At 41.1% G+C, this 19,858-nt stretch overlaps 2 protein-coding genes across 3 annotated transcripts in view; one reads left to right on the top strand and one right to left on the bottom strand.

Annotated features, from left to right (window-relative positions):
- Positions 1-19,858, top strand: part of LOC144520065 (cytochrome c oxidase subunit 5A, mitochondrial) — a 353,705-nt gene that overhangs the window by 35,498 nt on the left and 298,349 nt on the right. The gene's annotated exons all lie outside the window — the stretch shown is intronic.
- lrp4 (low density lipoprotein receptor-related protein 4) overlaps positions 1-19,858 on the bottom strand; it is a 143,915-nt gene that overhangs the window by 26,354 nt on the left and 97,703 nt on the right. For both annotated transcript variants that reach the window (XM_078253656.1, XM_078253665.1), the window contains exons 9-16: positions 19,579-19,704; positions 17,561-17,695; positions 16,951-17,076; positions 15,482-15,712; positions 14,509-14,665; positions 13,714-13,931; positions 4,261-4,437; positions 225-350 (exon numbers count right to left, since the gene is read on the bottom strand). In XM_078253656.1, coding sequence (XP_078109782.1) covers positions 225-350; positions 4,261-4,437; positions 13,714-13,931; positions 14,509-14,665; positions 15,482-15,712; positions 16,951-17,076; positions 17,561-17,695; positions 19,579-19,704 — 1,296 coding nt within the window. The remainder of the gene's footprint in view (positions 1-224; positions 351-4,260; positions 4,438-13,713; positions 13,932-14,508; positions 14,666-15,481; positions 15,713-16,950; positions 17,077-17,560; positions 17,696-19,578; positions 19,705-19,858) is intronic.

Here is a 19,858-nt window from a genome sequence, read left to right as displayed (position 1 = left end):
TTGGCACTTCTTTAGCTGCACTGAACCATAACATGTAATTTAACTGGTTTTAAATCTTCATTAGTGAAAACTACACATTTTGTTTAATGCATTTAATAATTGTCAAGTCGTAACTCGCTAAAATTGTTGTTGTTGGGATTCATTGTTTCATACATTTAAAAAAATATGCCACAGCCACGCAAAAATTCCACACATATTACAGTTCCAGATGTTGAGGGACTCACCGTTGGCACAGTTGTTGTGGTCCACCTTCTTGAAGCCGGTGGGACAGGCGCAGGTGTGCGTCTTGTTGCTGGGGAGACACAGGTGGCTGCAGCCTCCGTTGTTGGTGCCACAGCGGTTCCTGCCACCTAAAGGAGAGACAGAGAAATAACACAGCTCAGCATATGATGGTTTATGTGCTTAGAAACTTTTTGAAGAGGCTATTTATTTATTTTAAATAATTATTTATTTATTATATTTTGGACTTTGGTCGCATGTCATCCCCGCTCTCCAAAAGAAACTGCTTTAATTTGAGGACGTAATGATGATTCTTTACAACAGGGGTCTTCAACGTTTTTTAAGGAGAGATGGAACAGGGACCCCCTACTACGTACTGTATATTGTATACAATGAAGTTGCATAATAAACTGGGCCCACAATAACGTGTAGGGCGGCCTAAAGCCTTTATACATATTTTTTTGCATAGAACACTAAGCCAATAAGATTGGCATGATTTTATAAATCATGTTTTAATGTTAAACATACATGTTGCAAAGTGAATCCTTAGGATGAACTGTATCTGTGGATGGCTATCTTAGTGACTACCTTTCCTATAGCTCAGTAAGCAGTGGGGATTTATATTTGCTAATAGATCCCTGCTTTACAACACAGAAATACCCGATTCATACATGGCCAACGTCTCCAGTTATTGTGAAGAACGTCTTACAATAACTGATAGGAATCACAAAAAAATACAAAAATAATATGCAGGTTGTGCAAAACAGATTTATATTCTTTAAACTGATTTAAAATGTATTTGCTTTTCTGTTTAAAGAGAACTAGTTCAACATGTGGGAATATGCTACAACAATGTCCCCTCTTGATCTGGTTATTCTATCCCTAGTCTGTATCGGCAACGTTTCATTTCAGGGATTGTTCAGGTGCCGCCGGAGGTGCAACAAATTTGAACACCTTCCGCTTTCTTTGTGTTGGCATTCTAAACTTCGGTCGATTTGGGAAACATCCTCCAAGCTAGAACTGACAATCAAATTATATTTTCCTTTTTTTTGAGTAAAATCACACTCATTACAAACTCGACAGACAGCCATTTCAATTCCTGTGGCCCGCTCCTATGCGCACAGGTTCCACCAAAACAAGTTCCTTCCTGAGGCTATTTTGCAGAGGCGTCCGGCGCTTAGCGCCGCCCAAGAGGATTGTGATTGGATAGAAGAAATGCCAATAAACCAGAGCACATTTTTCTCCCATCCAGGAACGTTGTGTGGACTAGCCAGACCTTCCTCAGCAGCGCTGTGGAGATAGGTCTGGCAATGCGAAACTATTATTTTTTGGGGCTTTTTTCCCCTTTATTCAATATCGGATAGACAGGAAAGGGGGGGAGGGGGGAGAAAGAGACCCCGGGCCGCTGCAAAGCACTCAGCCTACATGGGGCGCACGCTCTTCCTGGGTGAGCTAGAGGTCGCCCCATTGCGAGACTATTCTATCCCCGATATTTTTATGAAATATTAATGTGGTAAATGGGGAAGGTGCTAATCCATTAAGACATGTGTATACTGAACAAGCATTGTGAAATCTGAGCAGCAAAAGAGACCGTATCTGGGAAGTATATTACAGTGATGGTGGTTTTTAGGTTAATCATTCAAGGATTTGAGTTTGTTTATAGACAGATTGTACATGCTTTATTATTGTATCAGAGGTAAGAGACCAAATGGTTAACGGTTAAGTCAGGTATTTCTTTCAATAAATCTAAACTTGTGTAGGTTTCTTAACTTGTGTAGCTTGAATGTTGTGTTTGCAACAACTTGCTTTACTTGTTTATTGAAGCAGAGAGTTGAGTCGAAGATGACCTCACTGAACACTGTTGTCTGTCATTGTACAGTATGTTGTTACTGTGTGCTATTGTATGTACTGTTGTTTGATGTGTACACTGCTGGGGAAAGGAATATACCCTTCTATGAAGTTCAATAATATCAGGGTATTTGAAATTGGAAACCACTTGTAATTTTTCACCTGATGTATACAGTAAACTGAATGTTATTAAGACGCCAACAAGAACCTGCAAGCCACTATGTGACATTTTCCATTATTGTGGTATCAATCTTGTCTTCTAACTATAAGGGTATTTCCCAAAATGTAAAACTATTCCTTTAACTATGAAACAATACAGTGTATACTGAACACATTTCACATTGGAAATAAATAGATATGTATAATTATTTTTCTATTTTAAAAATATAATGAACTACACGTCTTCTGTTCTTCTAAATATCACAGTGTGTGTCTGGATTTAACCCAAGTTCTGAAGCCTCTTTGCTATGTTCAATTGATGCAGAGTTCAAAACTATTCCACGCACACACAAACGTCTCTTCAGTCTCACTGAATCTACACCACAACAAAAGGAATAGTGTCTGCCTTCCCTCTGCCAACACAGATGCTTCTTGCAGTTCATGTTAGAGTCTGACCGTTATTTACAATATCTTATCAGCATGATAACCAAAACTCTCTTTTGGCCAGAACTCAAGTTCAACATGGTTTGTTAGCAAAGAACACAAGTCTTTGCTATCATGTGGATAAAAAACACTGCTGGCCAGTTCACCACAGGGCCTAAAGCCCCTGACGCACCAACCCGACTGCTGACCATCGGCAGAAAAGGCAGTCGGACTGATCAGTCTGCTCCCTGAGGTCCAAGAAGTGCCTTGGAACACACCGAAGCGTACGTTCTGCGCTTGCACAAGACATAATACAAAAAATGAAAACCGGAAATGACAACGCGTCACGTGGGTCTGGCTTCTCCGGCCGATAGTAATGGTGGCTTGTTCGAAACATGAGCTCGTATTTTACGAATAGTTCACTGAAACGTGTTTCTGAAAACATTTTAAGTGAGAAACAGGCCATACAGTTTAAACGACAAAGGTCAGTTTAAAAGATTTTCGTCAGATTTTGAGATGCGTTCGTCACTCATCCAGCTCGTTATTCCCGGGTTAGCACTCCACCAATCTGATTGGCGAGTCCGACTGCCCGCCCTCCAACCCAGCAAGTCAGGTCGGCCAAAATGAAGGCCGACGGCTCCTCCGACGGACAACGGCACGGAACACACCGAACAGACTCGAGTCACTGACCTCGCCAGACTGTCCGATGGCCGATTATCGGGTTGGTGTGTCAGGGCCATAACACTAGTGCAGCAAATCATTCTATCATCTCTGGGATTTCCACCATGTCGGAAAAGTCTTCACTTCAATGATACCCTTAAAGAATGTTCCATTTTCCATCCTCAACCAGCTGATCTTCCGCCCTCTAATTTTGAGTTTGATGTTTTGTTGGTCATTATTTAGTTCTCCCGCCTGCTGCATGACATGTCCTACTTCTTAAGGCTGCAAACTTGGATGTTTTCATAAATAGATCCATTGTTCTCACCCACAACTCTCTTTAAAATGCACACCCAATCACAGACAGATTTGAAGCGATGTAGGGTGGAGAAATGACCATATAAGGAGCCTTCAAGCCTCATGAATGGAGAACACCAGTTTGTAGTATAATATCTCTGCACATCCCTTTGTCCAAATACTGTACAGTATGTTATCGTCACTGCCTTTTTTTGTAACCAAAACCAGACCAGGCACAGACATTCGATTCCATGAATCTAAAGCCATTAAATCATCAATCAATCATGCATGAGCTTTTTCCTGGAAAGACTTTGACTGTTTACAGGTCACTTTACTGATCATTCTGTGGTTTTGCCTTGAAAAAAAGAAAAAATGCAACATCAATATGTACTATGTATTCTCCCATTGTGATGCTATTGATTGACCTGATTCCTGTCGCTGTTTTATGACCTTGCTGTCATTTCACAACAATAACGAAATATGATCATAACAACAACAACAAAGCCTTTGATAAAGTGTATTAAAAACTTCATTTAGCTCCCATCTGTCCTCTGATCCTCCCACAGGGGACCTTGACAAAAATGCGTACCACTAATTACTGGGACATTTAACAAACGTTCAACTTAAAAGTTTACTTCTGCACTTCTGTGTACCGACCTGCAGGCTGCCTCTGGGGGTGCAGGGTGTGGATGTCCATGGGAAAGTGCAGCTTGTTGCGAATGATCTCCTGGTTCTTGCCGGTGAATTTATTGGCACTGTTGATGCTCTTGGTGTGCCAGTCAGTCCAGTATAGGCTGTCCTCAAACACCGTGATGGCAAACGGGTGGGGTAAGCCTAGACAGAGAGAGAAACAGAGATTCAAAAAAGTGGTGAGAGATGCTCGATGAAGTGTGCAATAAAACCAGAAACAGGCCCATAACATCTTTCAAGAAACAATGGGCTGCTTTTGAAGGGATGTAAACAAACACAGGCGTTGCGTTTGACACCTTTATAATGAACAAGAAATAACGATTCTGTGAAGTCATTCATGTGGACATTTAAATCCAAACACAATAAAATGGAAAGAATAAATGCTGCATTTGGCTTGTTCCATCAAAGCTCTCCAAACATCCTCCTATTCAGTGCTGTGGGCTTGGCTGATGTCATAATGTCCCCATTTATAGCTGCTTTCAATTACTCTGCCTCTCATTGGCCTGTGGCTGGTTAAGTTGTGGCCAGGGCGGCCAAAAGCAGATACGCTCCATTGGTTTCCTTAAGTAATGTGACTTTTTCGGTACAGAATCTGAAAGCAAGATCGAGACCAGCCCTTAAACCGGGTCAGACTGGTACAAGAGACTGGACAAATATACAACAGTTCTCGTCTAAGTCTGCAATGACATTTTATTCATGTTATGTATATTTAAATCATTTAATGTGAGATTTTAATCTGAAGGAAACCACAGCCCGGATTACACATGTGAGCCACAGATTTTTTGGTTCTATGAGGAAACAGATGTTGTTCGGTTGTGTGCATACAGGATACTCCTTTCCCTTCCCACTAGCTGTCCAATGAACGGTCAGTATACTAATGACCGTCACGACACGTACGCAGGCGGAACTGGACAGAGGGAAACGGAAGCTAAGAGGCAAGAATAAAGTGTAGAGATCAGTGGAAATGGCATGTGGAAGCAAAAATGTAATGTTTTAGATGAGTAACACTTTTGCTTTTGAAAGAATTTTATATTATATATATATATATATATAAAATAAATATCAAATCTCTGGATGGAAGAAAAAGTTATTGTAAATGACAAAATACAAAGAGAACATTGGAAATGATTGTTTTTCTTCTCCCTAATGTGCAAAACAAACCAAACCAAACCAAATCCATGACCCCAAAACAGCCATACAAACCGAACCGTGGGCTTGTTGAACCGGTGCACCCCTAGTGTGAATACAGTGTGTGTGAAAACAATTGCATACGTTTAGGTTTAATTGGAGAATTTCCGTGTCTGTTGATGGTCTAAATGATGCTTTTCAGGAGTTTTTTTTTTTTTTTTTTTAGCTTAAAAGGAGAAATACATTGGTAGAAATGGGATTTTTTAAATTGGCCTTATTGTCTTAAAACAATAATTTTCCTGTCTTTCTGTAAGTACAGGATATCATGAACATTTGTGACTAAATGAGCAACAATCAGAGCTAAAGTGAGAACAGTTCAGCCGACACTTTGTTCCACCCACTTCAAAGCAGTGAGAAGAACACAGAAAAAACAAGTACAAGAATCCTTCATGTCAAATAACCATATGCTGTTCCAACTTTGTCAGATCATTATGTGGCCATGTAAAACCCCATCACTTACAGTAAGTGAAGCAGAATGCAAAAATTTGTTTCAGGGCCTTTAAAAAGTTGGCTACACTCAAATTTTGCATCAAGGCTTTGAGGTGTGTGACTTTTTTTTTAAACTTTTGTCTTTGTACAAATTGTTGACAGCGGGACACTGGCCTAACATACGTGTAACAGGGGATTCCTCGCAGATTTGTCTCCACTGGGAACATGTGCTCAGGGTGACTCTTCCACACTTAACATTCTCTTTCTCTCTTCAACTTAATCCTCCTCTGGTGAAGTAGCTGCACAACCAGTTGGATGAGAGTGCTAAATGGATGGAAAAAGTGATTTCTGCTGCTACACAGAGCTGTGGTGGTGGAGGTGGTAGCGGTGGTGGTGTGGCGAGCATGCTAGCGCAGGGCTTTTAAAAGACAGAGCTGCTCATTTAATGACAGTGTTTTACAGCACGGCATAAATGTCAAGTGGTAAATGGCTAAAACTAGAGAGACACCAGAATAATAATGAGCCACACAGATGAGAGTAAATGTATTTTTACTCAGTTTGCCTTTCAGAGAATGTTGCCTAACACCTCAAAGCTTTGTTATAAATGTGAAGTGGTTGTATCTTATTAGACGTGTATCGGTTAAGGGTGTACGATTCAGAAAATGTCACGATTCGATTCCGATTTTTAGGCTCACGATTCGATTCCGATTTTCGATTCAGAGTTGGTGGAATAAGTTTAAGTTTTGTACACAGTGTGTGCAGTGTCCGAAATAAACCCCAGACTGAAAGCCAAGTTCATTCACCGGAAACGGGATTTTAACCCCGACGTTATTCATTTTATAACGTCGGCCCTGGAGGTAACGAGTCTCCCCTGGTTTTCTAACCACGCTGGGAAACGAAGCAATCAGGAAAGGTTAACACATTGAACATTTTAAATGAAACCGCTTATTAACGTGAGCTTGTTGCCCCTTGTGCGCTGATGCGCTCATCTGTTGACATTTCCAAATGCCTTCCTACAGTTGCTTAATAAAATAGGGCTTTCCACACAAAAACGTAGCCTACGTGTGTCATTAGTATGAGAAAAAAAATGAGATTTTAAGAGATTGTGTCTGGCTTGGACACAAATTTCATAATGTCTGTCGGGCTCGGGCCGAGTTCGGTCACGGCTCTGTCGGATGAGGGCCGGGCTCGGACAGAAAGATTTGGCCCGATCCGGACTCTAGGATGTATGTATGTATGTGTGTGTGTGTGTGTGTGTGTGTGTGTGTGTGTGTGTGTGTATGTGTGTGTGTGTATGCATGTGTGTGTATTTATTTATTTATTTGTTTGTTTGTTTGTTAGCGTCGTGCCTAACGGCTACTATTTTGACCCTTTGGCGCTGCCGTACTTCTTCATAACACATCTTCTGCTGCAGAATGCAGGCAGGCTGCCGGCATGGAGAAAGACAGCAGCAACACACTTCTGAATGGCGCTTTTCTTTAAAAAAAACAACAAAAAAAAAAACTGACGGCTCAGTAGACAAGTCGAAAGCCATATGCACATTGTGTTAAGCCGAATTAAAATATCACCAAAGCACGTCAAGCTTGAGCTACCACCTACGAGCTAAGCATATTAACGTGACGCAGTTTGATGCTAGCGGGCTCAGGCAAAGCAGTATTTTGGAGAGTGCTACTTGCCGACCTGTGGATGAAACCAAATCCAAAAAAATTACTACAGCTCTTGCAAAATGGGTGGCAATTAACTGCAGACCTGTCAGCATCGTAGAGGACTCAGGTCTTAAAGAAGTGCTACGGTTGGCATGTTCTGACCCTGGCCATCGAGGAGGACAGTAGTTTGACCATACACAGCCTGTATGACACGGAGAAAGCAGCTAAACTGGAACTGTTGCCAAGTACAAACGCTGTCTCATTAACCGCTGATCACTGGACGTCAGTGAGTAATGAACATTATTTAGGAGTTACTAAACACTATATTGACTCTGGCTGGACTTTGCACTCGTTTGCCTTAACGGTGGTTGTTAGTGTTACATCTCAGTCAATTGTTCTCAATCCTTGTTAAAAATGTAAAGGTTAAATGTCCTGCTGTGACATCTGGTTTTTGGACCATTTTGTTTGTACTGTGTAAGCAAAGTATTAGTGTTACATCTCAGTTAGGTTAGGTACTTGTAGGAATTGTGTAATAATGACAGATTCACACATTTGTTTACAGTAAATTAATAATAGTCAAGTTCATAAAGTCACGTTCTTTGCATTCATTTGATTCCCAATCAAGATACACTGGTAAGAATTGCTTTCCATTGTTATTATGTACTTAACAAAAACAGTTCTGAAATGCAAAATAATAGAATTTTAATTGTGATAAAGCATGCGATTAATCGCGATTAACTAGAGAACTTCAGCGAATTAAAACGATTACAATTTTTTAATCGTTTTGACAGCCCTAAAATGTATATGTATATATATATATATATATATATATATATATATATATATATATATATATATATATATATATATATATATATATATATATATAATACATCCCTTAGTACATTCATGTGGATTTTGTATTTAGTTTATTTAGTATCTTTTATTGTCCATATTATTCATGTGGATTTGTTTGTTATTTTAACATCCTGTTATGATGTATGTGTATGTTGTGTGTGATGTCTGTAACCTAGTGGAACCTTGACTTTCCCCTTACTGCTGAAACATGGATGTCACACAATTTTTGGATTTTTGGACATGGGAAGCTCAATACGGGCTGCCTGTTTGTTCTGTTTGTATTGTAACGGTGTTAATTCTCCAGGTTAATGTCTTCATGTTAATGTTAAGAGTATCACGGTTTATACACAGTAGTTGGGGCCAGATTAGAGATGCTGAGTTAAACACTGCGATTTCCGCCTGTCAGTGAAGTAAACGTGAGTTAGATGCTGTGAACCCCGTCTACAGGTCATCTTCCTATGAGAGTGAGCCGCGGGAGATTGTACACCTGTAGTTGGCTGAGAGCTAGGGGGGGGTGGCTGTTGTTATGTCCTAGAGGAAGTGAAGGGAGGTGGAAGAAGGAGGCTAGCAGGGTGTGCGAGTAATGTGAGGTAACGTGTATTTGACTGAGGTGTTTCTTTGTTTTGGCGTTGGTTACGGCTCACAGTAACCTGTATTCAAGTCAGTAATAAAACCGACAGTAAACTGGCTATAACGTCTCACCGGCTGCTTATTGAGGGACGTTACAGTATTTTTAATTGAAGCTATCTTGGGCTGTCAGGGTACTGACCATGCATAACTGACAAGAAGGGGGACATAGAACAAAGACTTTATCAAAGACAAATGTATTGGATATACACACATACACGCATGTTTCAATGTGGATTTTGATATAAGCATTATACTATACATGATGTTTATTGATGCGTTTGACAGCTGTAGGTACTGTAGCTTTACATTTCATCACTTCATATTTATGTCGATCTTAATTTGGTTTAATGATAACTTTCTGTATTAATTTATCTACTTGTTTGCAATATGTTGTATTTACAGTTTTCTGTGTACTTGGACCTCGAAAACTACAATTGTGAATTGCAGTTCCCATGTGTACTTGCATGGCAAAACAGAGGCATACTAAACCCTGGGATTCCTTTTGTAAAGGCTTATTTTCTCCATATTACATCGGCCTAGGGTTGGGTATTGTTTGAATTTTTTCACACCAGACGAAAATCAAGAAAAGATGACACAGTAATTACAATATTCAAGGCCATTCAACAAAATAGACAATAAACCAAATAAACATATGTATAAATGACAACACCATAAGCCCATCATACACGTCTCTCCCCAGCACAAAGCTTCTTAGGAGGCCTCCAGAAAGTTCAGGTACTTTCCCCCTTTTCTAGTATAGACGTCCAACCTGGCAAACCATTTATATGACATCTTTTCAAATGCTGCCACCCTTACCATCTCACAAGCCCACTCCTGGATTGAAGGCACCCCTTCATTCTTTCGTCCCCTTAATATAATCTGTCTGGCTATCATTAAACTAGTTGGGACAGTCGGGACATCCCGCTCAGGACTGACCTAAGAACAAATAATCTTAGGCTGAAACCTGGGTCCCTGCAACCTGACATATGTTATTAACATGTATCCCGGTCCAAAAATCCTAAACCTTATCACAGGACCATAGTTTTTAAGTGCTGAAACAATACCCGAGTTTCGGAACCAATCCCAAAACAATACTGATGGTACCTTACTTTGAAAAATGTATACATTGTTTTCTACCAAATCCTATTTCTCATTTAACAAAAGATGCCAACGTTCTCAAATGTTAAATGTAACCCAAATCTAAGCAGTAAGTAATTTCAAGTTAATAAAAAAATGTTTTAATCAAGAATCAGTCAAGACCATGTCTGTACATTGATGTCCCTCCTCCTAAGGTCCAGGTGTGTGTGAGGTGATACTGGCTGAATGTGTGTGTTTTCTGATCTTATCCTAACATGAGGGAGACAACAGTGCACCCTCTTCCCTCCTCTGAGTCATCGGCATCTGCGAGGTGCCTGGTTTTGATACGGTCACCTTCTTCCTTGTCGTCTCTACATCCCCATCCCACCCGCTTGCTCCTTTTTTTTTCTTTTTTTTCGGGACAGCTGGAGGAGCAGCTGCAGGCCGACAGGGCATCAAACGTCCCACCAGCCTTCACAGTAATGTCCCCTTTAACCTACATGTGGCACCTCCCAGTCCTTTCACGCCTTGACTGAATCTGTCACACTCTACCTACAGGTCGTCGGCAACACAACGTCGCCTCCAGCTGGACAGAATGCTACACGCTGCTGAACAATATACAGCTTATCCAACTTTAGTATGTCAACTGGAAATTAATACTCTGTAATAATCCAAAAAATGTAAACCGAGAGGAGGATGTAATGGCAATAGAATAGGCAAGTTAACTAAATAAACATGAAGACTAAAGAAGACGCATGTAAAATCAACTTGGTGACTCCTACGTAGTGGTAGTATCAGTCTTCCTCTAGCATCACTCACAGGGAATCATTTTACTGTAGCTCTACTAGGGCTAGGCAATTTATCGATATTATTGCGATATATGAGGCTGGATATCGTCTTAAATATTGGATATCGTAATATGACACAAGTGTTGTCTATGCCTGGTTTTGAAGGCTGCATTATAGTAAAGTGATGTCATTTTCTGAACTTACCAGACTGTTCTGTGTAGAACTTAAGCAATGTCCAAACATAATCCAGTTCAAAAAAAGATGCAAAGCAATGATTTTCAAAAAATATAGAAAAGGAGGGCTTTAATAATTGCAATATGTGTTCTTTGACGTATGTGTATGATTATGATTATGCGTGTGTGTGTGTGTATATATATATATATATATATATATATATAAATAACATAGGGGTGTACTTACTTATGCCCCCTAAATTTTCACGACTATGTATGTATGTATGTATATATAACCCATATATATATATATTATATAAGATAAATGTGATAAATATAAATGAGATATAAATATGTGGTAAATGAAATAATAATAATAATAATAATTTACTGAGTTATGGAAAAGGGGTAGGATTAAATAAGTGTATACTTCTTCCTACTCTTTTTCAGACATGTCTAAGTTGGCCAATGTTACTTGGTTATTGAATGTTTTGCTTATTTGACTTATTAGCATATTTCTTTGATACTTGTTTGGTTTATTTTTGATGTGTCTATTATTTGCCGTTACCCACTTAATCATTATATCTACATTACCGATGATTATTTAATCAAATATCTCATTGTATAAATATTTTGTGAAAGCACCAATAGTCAACCCTACAATATCGCCGCAATATCGTTATCGAGGTATTTTGTCAAAAAATTTGTGATATTTGATTTCTCCTCATGGCCCAGCTCTAAGCTCTACATACAAGATATCTCGATATAGTTTACTATTTCCCGGGAAAGATTTCAAGCATATTACTATTCTCCAGAGGATGAACCCTTTATATTTTAATGACCCCATTGCCTAGTACACTAGGCAATAACTTTGTATTTTAGTGAACTTTAAGACATTATGTTATGACCTTTGAAAGGAGCTCTTGTCTACAAAGGCAAATTGATTCGTTGGTCTATCGTCATTACTTCCTAAAGGACTGCATGGATGCCCAGTGTCATGCAGCAGATTGCTCATTGTGAATGAGGCATCGCTGCAATATACAACACACACACACACACACAGTCCCCCACCTGCACAGGTGTGCAGATTAATAGCGGCGATAGCCTGCTGTCCAGCTCCAATGACAGAGGGGCTGGCACACATCCAGCTAACACACACGGAAAACTAAAGATGTAGGGAGATAGACACTCGTTAACATTCCTGGCCACCGCGGCTCAGAATGTAACTATGCACACGCTCACACACATACAGACACACAAACGTCCCATTTGTCCGGTGTGTTGTCGGAGCAAACAGAGGCTGTGGAGAAAGGCCAGGGCCAATTACAGCCTTTTATCCTGAGAGCACACACCATTAAGGAGAGCTCACAGGGCTGATGGGGCACACACACACACCCCCTCATCAAACATTTTCCCGTGTCCTTCTCTCTTTTCACACTCTGGAACACTCTTGATCGTCACTGATGTGCTTCCACACTTTCTTTACTTCATCAGAAAAAGAAGAAAAAAAATGTCCCAAATTGAAAGCCACTCTGTTAGCTAACACCTAAAAAGTGTACAGAGGTACACAGTTCTGCCAAAACCTGAGAAACACATCTTAATGCAACACAAGGCCTCAGAAGCAGGCCAGAGCGTGTGTTTGTGACAGATCAGTACCCTGCCTCCTTATGTCTGTAAATGCCAGATCCTCACTTTTAGTGCTAACACACAGTTTGGCTTTACTGTAGGAACCAACAACAAACAGAGGCACGCATGGCTTCATGTTGTCATTTATGGCGTCTGTGTGTGTGCATTTCAGTGGCATGCACACGCGTATGCTCTATAATGGAAATATGGCATTAATTAACTCTGCACGGTATAATTAAGAAGCATCAGCATGCTACATACTATATCTGCTTGATATAGTGTACTTGTGTGTGTGCTTCTTTGTGTGTGTGTGTGTGTGTTAATTAATGAGCAGAACTCCAGCCAGACTTCTGTTCACATCATCTCCTGTTTCTCTTCAGCTCACTCAAAGCTTTCAATGAAATAAACAAGGCACCAGAAATATGGTTGGGTATGTTTACATTTTACATGTAAAAGAACATGAACTGCCTCAATTTGTGTTGCCATAAATGATGCGATTCTTCCGTGCTTCCGCTTAAACACCTCGACCAAGGGCAGAATAACCAGACAACTTCATCACAGATTCTCTCATCCTTTCTGCTCGGACTTGTAATGAAATATGTAGTTAGGCTTCGGTTATTGCAAACATAACATTTAATATTGTTACTTCACATTTGGTTTTCACCAGATAGCCACAAGGCTTTTATTGTAAAGCAATTGCAGCTTCCTCTAGGCTTTATTGCTGAAATTGGCAATCGCAAAGTCCTTATGTGTCCTTTGTTAAAAATATGAAGTATGAGTTCATAGAATGTTTGTAGACCCACAATCTAGGTACAAGCTCCAGTCCACCATAAAAGCATTAAACTGTGCAGTATGACAGTATGTAACTGTCAAGGAAAAAAGAAGGGTAGTACTTTGCATGTTTCTTAACAATGTCTGAGTTCTATCTGTAAAAAATTCCAATTCTGAACTGGTTCTTGATACCTAACCCTAGGCAGAAAAGACAGGTGACAGATGGGAGTTTACCTTGGCTGATGACGGCCTTGCGGTTGCGTCCATCCAGGTCTGCCCTCTCGATGACATGGTGCTTTGCGTCCACCCAGTACATGCGGCGGCCGGCATAGTCAATGGTGAGGCCGTTGGGCCAGAATAGGTGTGTGTCTGCGATGACCCGCCGGTTGGAGCCATCCATGTTGGCGTACTCGATGCGAGGTGTGTTGCCCCAGTCTGTCCAGTAGATCTTACTGAGGAGGAAAGTGGGACAGCCATGGCTAGTTTACTTACTTTGTGCTGGTTTTCAAGCAGTAAACAGATTGTTCATTCATGTTGATTCATGACACAGCAGATGTCTGATATAATAAAAAGTCTCCTCTGTCCTTGACATTCATGTCCTCCTCATCATCACTCATCTGTTCTGACCGGCATCAGAGGAAAGAGCTACTTTTTTTTGGATATTTTTTAATTATCCTATGCAAATGAGCTACCTAATAAGCTGAATGAGTTTTGGGCTTAACATTTCTCTGGGGCTTTCAATTAAAACTTTTCCCTGCCACTTCAGCATATGAAGCCGGGGATGAAAACACACTTAGCTGCTGCCCCTTTCATGAAATACTTGTTCCACACAGATGCTCGCCTGTGGGCACTGCTGTGCTGCCAAACTTTAATCCTTGCTCTGCTGCTACACTACAACTGGGACACATCCAGAGGGGATATGTACTGTATATATGAGCATGTGTGCATTTGAAACCATCTGTAGTGATTTATATACTTTGTGTGTGTGTGTGTGTGTGTGTGTGTGTGTGTGTGTATTTTGACTCATACCCCTCTATGGGGTGCAGCGCGATGGCTCGGGGCTTCTCCATGTTCTGCCACAGCAGCACCTTGCGGTGCGTCCCGTCCAGGTTTGCCACCTCGATACGAGACGTCCCCGAGTCTGTCCAGTACAACTTGTCATGGATCCAGTCTATGGCCAGTCCACCTAAATGAGACAATGAATTTGAATATGGACTATTTTATGTTTAACTAATGTTTTACAACAGTTTTGCTTAAATCTGTCTTCATGTACATCTTAAAAACACAAGATACAACGTGTTAGCAGGTGCGCTTAGAAGGCTTCTGTAGTTTTTTTTTTTTACACTTTGGACATAGCCAAGCTAGCCATTTCCCTCTGCTTTCAGGCTTTATGCTAAGCTAAGCTAACTTAAACTCCAGCTCCATGTTTATTAACACACATACATGAGATTGTTGCTCTCTGCTTCTTCATTTCCCACAATGTTGAACTATTCCTGTAGGTGTCATCTGTAACTTGTTTTACTCTCTGATCTTAATCACTATTTTTGTATGTTTTCATTGTATGTTCTTTTCACTTTAGCCTGTTTATGTATGTGCTTTAACAACATGTGATCAGAACGTCATGGCAATAAAGTAGTAACAGTCAAATATACTGAAGAGAAAAAAAACTAAGAAAGAGGGGTGAAAACAGACCAAAAGGTTTAGAGAGAGAGAGAGAGAGAGAGAGAGTTGAAAAGAGCAAGAGACACTGAGGCTGAGACAAAGCAAGGAAGAGAAAGACAAAAAGAAAAAGAAAGAAAGAAAAAAAAAAACAAGGAGACTGAAAATTAAAAAAAAAAAAAAAAAAAAAGATGTACTGCTGAACTCGTATATGAACAAGATGATGGATGAAGTGATGGAGAGCTGAGTATAGTTGGACAGAAAGCAGCCGAGTTGAATAAATTGGATAAATGGGCATGTTGCCCTACATCTGAACCTGCATCCTATTGGCCGCCATACACACCTGGGCTCTCCAGACCGGTGGAGACAACCTCTTCCACGTTGGAGCCGTTGAGGTTGGCCTTCATGATGCGGTCCAGTGTCACGTCGGACCAGAAGACCAGCTCGCGGCTGTGGTGGAAGTCCAGGGCGATGGCATTCTCCAGGTTGTTTAGCAGCAGGGTGTACTCGGAACGATGCGGCAAAACCTGACGGATGTCGATACGGTTGGCAAATAGCAGCACGGGCTCCGGACCTAAAGGACGGGAACAGGGACAGAGATGAAGACGATGTGAATTAAAGTGGAAAGGAAAACAGCCAGAGGCCAGAGACTGTGACTCGAGTCACACTGGAGTCGCACACACATTGACTTCAGACTTGACTTGAGATTCGTCCTCAAAAGACTTCAGACTCGACCCGGACTCAAAATGCGGGATTCGTGAGCAATCTTTATTTTTAGGTAACGTCTGATGAGCTGACCGTAATATATAACCTAACTTTGTAACACGCGGCCACATGTGAGGGGACAACAAACATTTTGACTGCTTTGGCTTTGAAAACTTTATGCAACAAGGGCCAAACAAAAGAAGCGCTGAATGCTAAATATGTGGACTCCACCTCAAAGACCTGGGAATTGACTTGGACTCTAGCTCAGAGACTTGAGACTTGGACTCTTGCTCAGGGACTTCAGACTTAAGACTTGAACTCTAGCTCAAAGACTTGAGACTTGACTTGGACTGTAGCTCAAAGACTTAAGACTTGGACTGTAGCTCGGAGACTTGAGACTTGGACTCTAGCTCAAAGACTTGAGACTTGGACTCTAGCTCAAAGACTTGAGACTTGGACTCTAGCTCAAAGACTTGAGACTTGGACTCTAGCTCAAAGACTTGAGACTTGACTTGGACTCTAGCTCAAAGACTTGAGACTTGACTTGGACTCTAGCTCGGAGACTTGAGACTTGGACTCTAGCTCAAACACTTGAGACTTGACTTGGACTCTAGCTCGGAGACTTGAGACTTGGACTCTAGCTCAAAGACTTGAGACTTGACTTGGACTCTAGCTCGGAGACTTGTGAGCATCTCTGCCAGAGGCCAAAGATGAAGTAAAAGTTGGAAAGTAACAAAAGAGAAAAGACAAAAAAGTCTGAGTATGGGAAGATGGTCACTTTTAATAAAAGCAAGCATTAATCTGACTGGAGACGAAGGTTGGGGGCCTGGCAGCTGGCTGACGGACAGTCCTGACCTGGGTTTGCATCAGATTGATGGGCTGCTGTACCAGGCCTGCACTCTACCTTCACTGCATATCTAAATCTAGTCCAGACCCTCTGAATGAGCCAACCTCATTCTGAGCAAAGACCCCCGAGCCGAGGAACTGATACAGTTACCGCTGTAGCAAGTATAAACACCATGCAACTGTGTTTTTATTGGAGGTCAAACCCCAGCGACTTGTCTGTGGTCACATGTCAAGGTTCAAATAGGGTGCAGTGGTTTTTACCCAAAGCTTTGCAGCTGCGCTTGTCAGGTCGGAGCTCGTAGCCCTGAACGCACCAGCACTGGAACCCCCCCTCCGTGTTGGTACAGCCCTGGCTGCAGTAGCCTTCTTCAGCACACTCGTCCACATCTGGAACAGACCACAGACGCAGAAGACAAGAAGGGGAAGGGGGATGGGGGGGTTAAAAAAAACTCCTGCAGGGTCAACAATGAATTCAAGACACAAAGTTTGCGGAGAGGTGGCTGGAAGGTAAAAAAAAACCAAGTCTCAGTCTTTTGAAACACATCCACACCCTACTTCTTGTAACACCTTACGTTTTTAATTAATTTATTGACCTTGCAAACACACCCCGTATAATCTGGAAACAAAGATTGTGTCTTCATGCGTTTGAAAATTATGGCAATAAAACTTTGGACTCGTGGCAGAAATCCCAGATTTAGGCCAGATTTAGGAATTCTTAATACTTTCTTAGCCCAAACCTCAACTTCCCATGAAGTTCCATTGAAATTTGTTCTTTTTGGAAAATATCGTGCTGACATGAAGACAACCTGACTCTCACACACACACACACACACACACACACACACACACACACACACACACAGACACGTACCCTGGCAGGCTTTGCCGTCGTCCATCAGTCGGTATCCAGTGTGACAGGTGCACTGGACCAGTCCTCTGACCATCTGACACTTCTGGGAGCAGCCTCCGTTATTCTGGTTACAGTTGCCCTCGCTGGAACGCGGACCTGCACGGCGCACAGGAACATTACAGGACCATAAACACAGCGTGCTGATTTTGTACGAATACAACCACACACTGTAAGAAGGTATGACTCATCTGGTGTTGAGCCTTGAAATGTTTTAGGCCTACAAGCAGCGAGGCCTGAGGATGGTGATCGGTGGTCGGTCTGACTGGTGCAGGCCAAGGAAGCTCAACGAATACAACCCAGATTGTCATTCAAATTAGTTTGAATGTTCATGATCCACACTGGGTGGCTCTAAATGATTTAGGTTGATAGCCTGACCTTTCCTCTAGTGACACCATTAGGCCTAAATCTCACCTTTACAAACATGACCTCCAGAAGAGAACCCCTGATGTTACTGGTGAATCCTCTGACCTTTTTAAGCCTAAAATTCCACTTCCACTAAATTCCACTAAAAGTATAATAAGATTTAATATACACATTCATGCTGAAAGACCCACAGACTTGTATTATAATAATAATAATAATAATAATAATAATAATAATAATAATATCAGACAGATTGCAACAAAAACTTGCTGAGCAAATGTATTCTCCCCAGGGGGATTACTACACACTAATAACGCTGTCACACATAGAAAACTCTCTTGTAAGTGTTAAGAAATGCATGTAATAATGCGGTAATAACAGTGTGAAAACACGGTATTACACAAAACCTACCTACCTAGCTTATCAAAGGCTTTGCTATTGTCAAGTCTCTAAATCAGCATCACATTTAAAATGAAACTGAAGTCAATAACCAAATGTAAACACAATGCCAATTAATCTCAATTAACATTCCTCATGTTGTCCTTGGGTCAAATTTGACCCCTTTTTCCAAGTTTTTATCTCAGAAATATGAGTTTCTTTCAACCAAATTTCCCCAAAAATAACATGCAACACTAAAATAAAAATGGATGATTACTACTTTCATAGTCTACCCAGGTCAAAATCTGTGATAATACAGAAACATATGTTCCTTTGATCTTAGCTATTAGTCAAATTGGGCATCATTTCATGTAAATGAGGTGCAGTGACCATAAATTCCAAAGAAGAAGAAAAATGCAAAGTTTTGTTGTGATTGTTGCGGGCAAAAATCCTTGATTATGCGGCACGTTTTCTATATGCGGGATATTTATGCAGTTTTATGCGATGAAATTGCGGGAACTTGCAAAAACTGCGGTTTCATCGTGGCTTCATCGCGGGGTTTGCAGCTTTTTGATGACGTTCACGTCGCGTAATTACGTCACTTCATAACGTTCCCATGGCAACAGGGGAAAGTGGCTGCTCTTGTGTGAAGTAAACGCAACATTTTTCAACTTTCTGCTAAGATATATGTGACGTTTTTGCAACGAAAATGCGGGGATTATGAAATCATGCAAGCCCCGCATATTTTGCGCGGAAATCGGCAATTTATGCGGCGAAAGTGCGGCGTATTTGAAAAAATGCGGCCCCCCGCATAAATATGCGGACTTTGGCTGATTACAGTATGCATTATAATAGCTGCATTGAATTATGTGATCGCATAATCGCGTTTTTCTGGAGGGACTGGTAAAACGAGTGGTAATAAGTTGGAATCAAGTTGGCTAAGAAGATGTAAGACAGACGTGGGGGAGACTTTACAGGCTACTATATGCTTTATAAACAGGCAAACCAAACCAGGTCAATTTTGGTCGATGGGAAGACAATACAAGGGTTAAGTGTAATGCTCATGTCAGTCTTTATGACTTAGACAATGTCATCGGCTCACTGTCTTATCCCTTGCGATTAAGTGTTTTAGAGTGTTACAGACTCTGCACGATTTAATGAAAAAAGGCTGAATTTAAAAGACGTAATGTTCAGTCTTCACACAGCAATACGGACGCAGATATATTGCATCAACTCACGGCAGTCGTGGTGTGGGTGTTCGTCAGTCCCGTCTCCGCAGTCGTTGACCTCATTGCACACCTTCCTCTGACCGATACAGCGTCCATTCCCACACTGGAACTGATCAGGAGCACATGGAGGACTCTCTGTGGGGAGATAAGATGATACAGTATATCCTGTGGGACAACAAGCAATTGCCTCCATAACCCTTCATCTCCCACTCTGCCCTTTTTTTTTCTTCTTTTTTTTTTTTTACAGTTGTTACACAAAATCAGTTTTAGCTTTAAGTGCATGGCCAAC

The sequence above is a fragment of the Sander vitreus genome, chromosome 1, assembly GCF_031162955.1.
Source record: "Sander vitreus isolate 19-12246 chromosome 1, sanVit1, whole genome shotgun sequence".
Lineage (NCBI taxonomy): Eukaryota > Metazoa > Chordata > Actinopteri > Perciformes > Percidae > Sander > Sander vitreus.
Note: the sequence above shows the minus strand (reverse complement) of the source record. Positions and strands in the feature narration are given on the sequence as shown.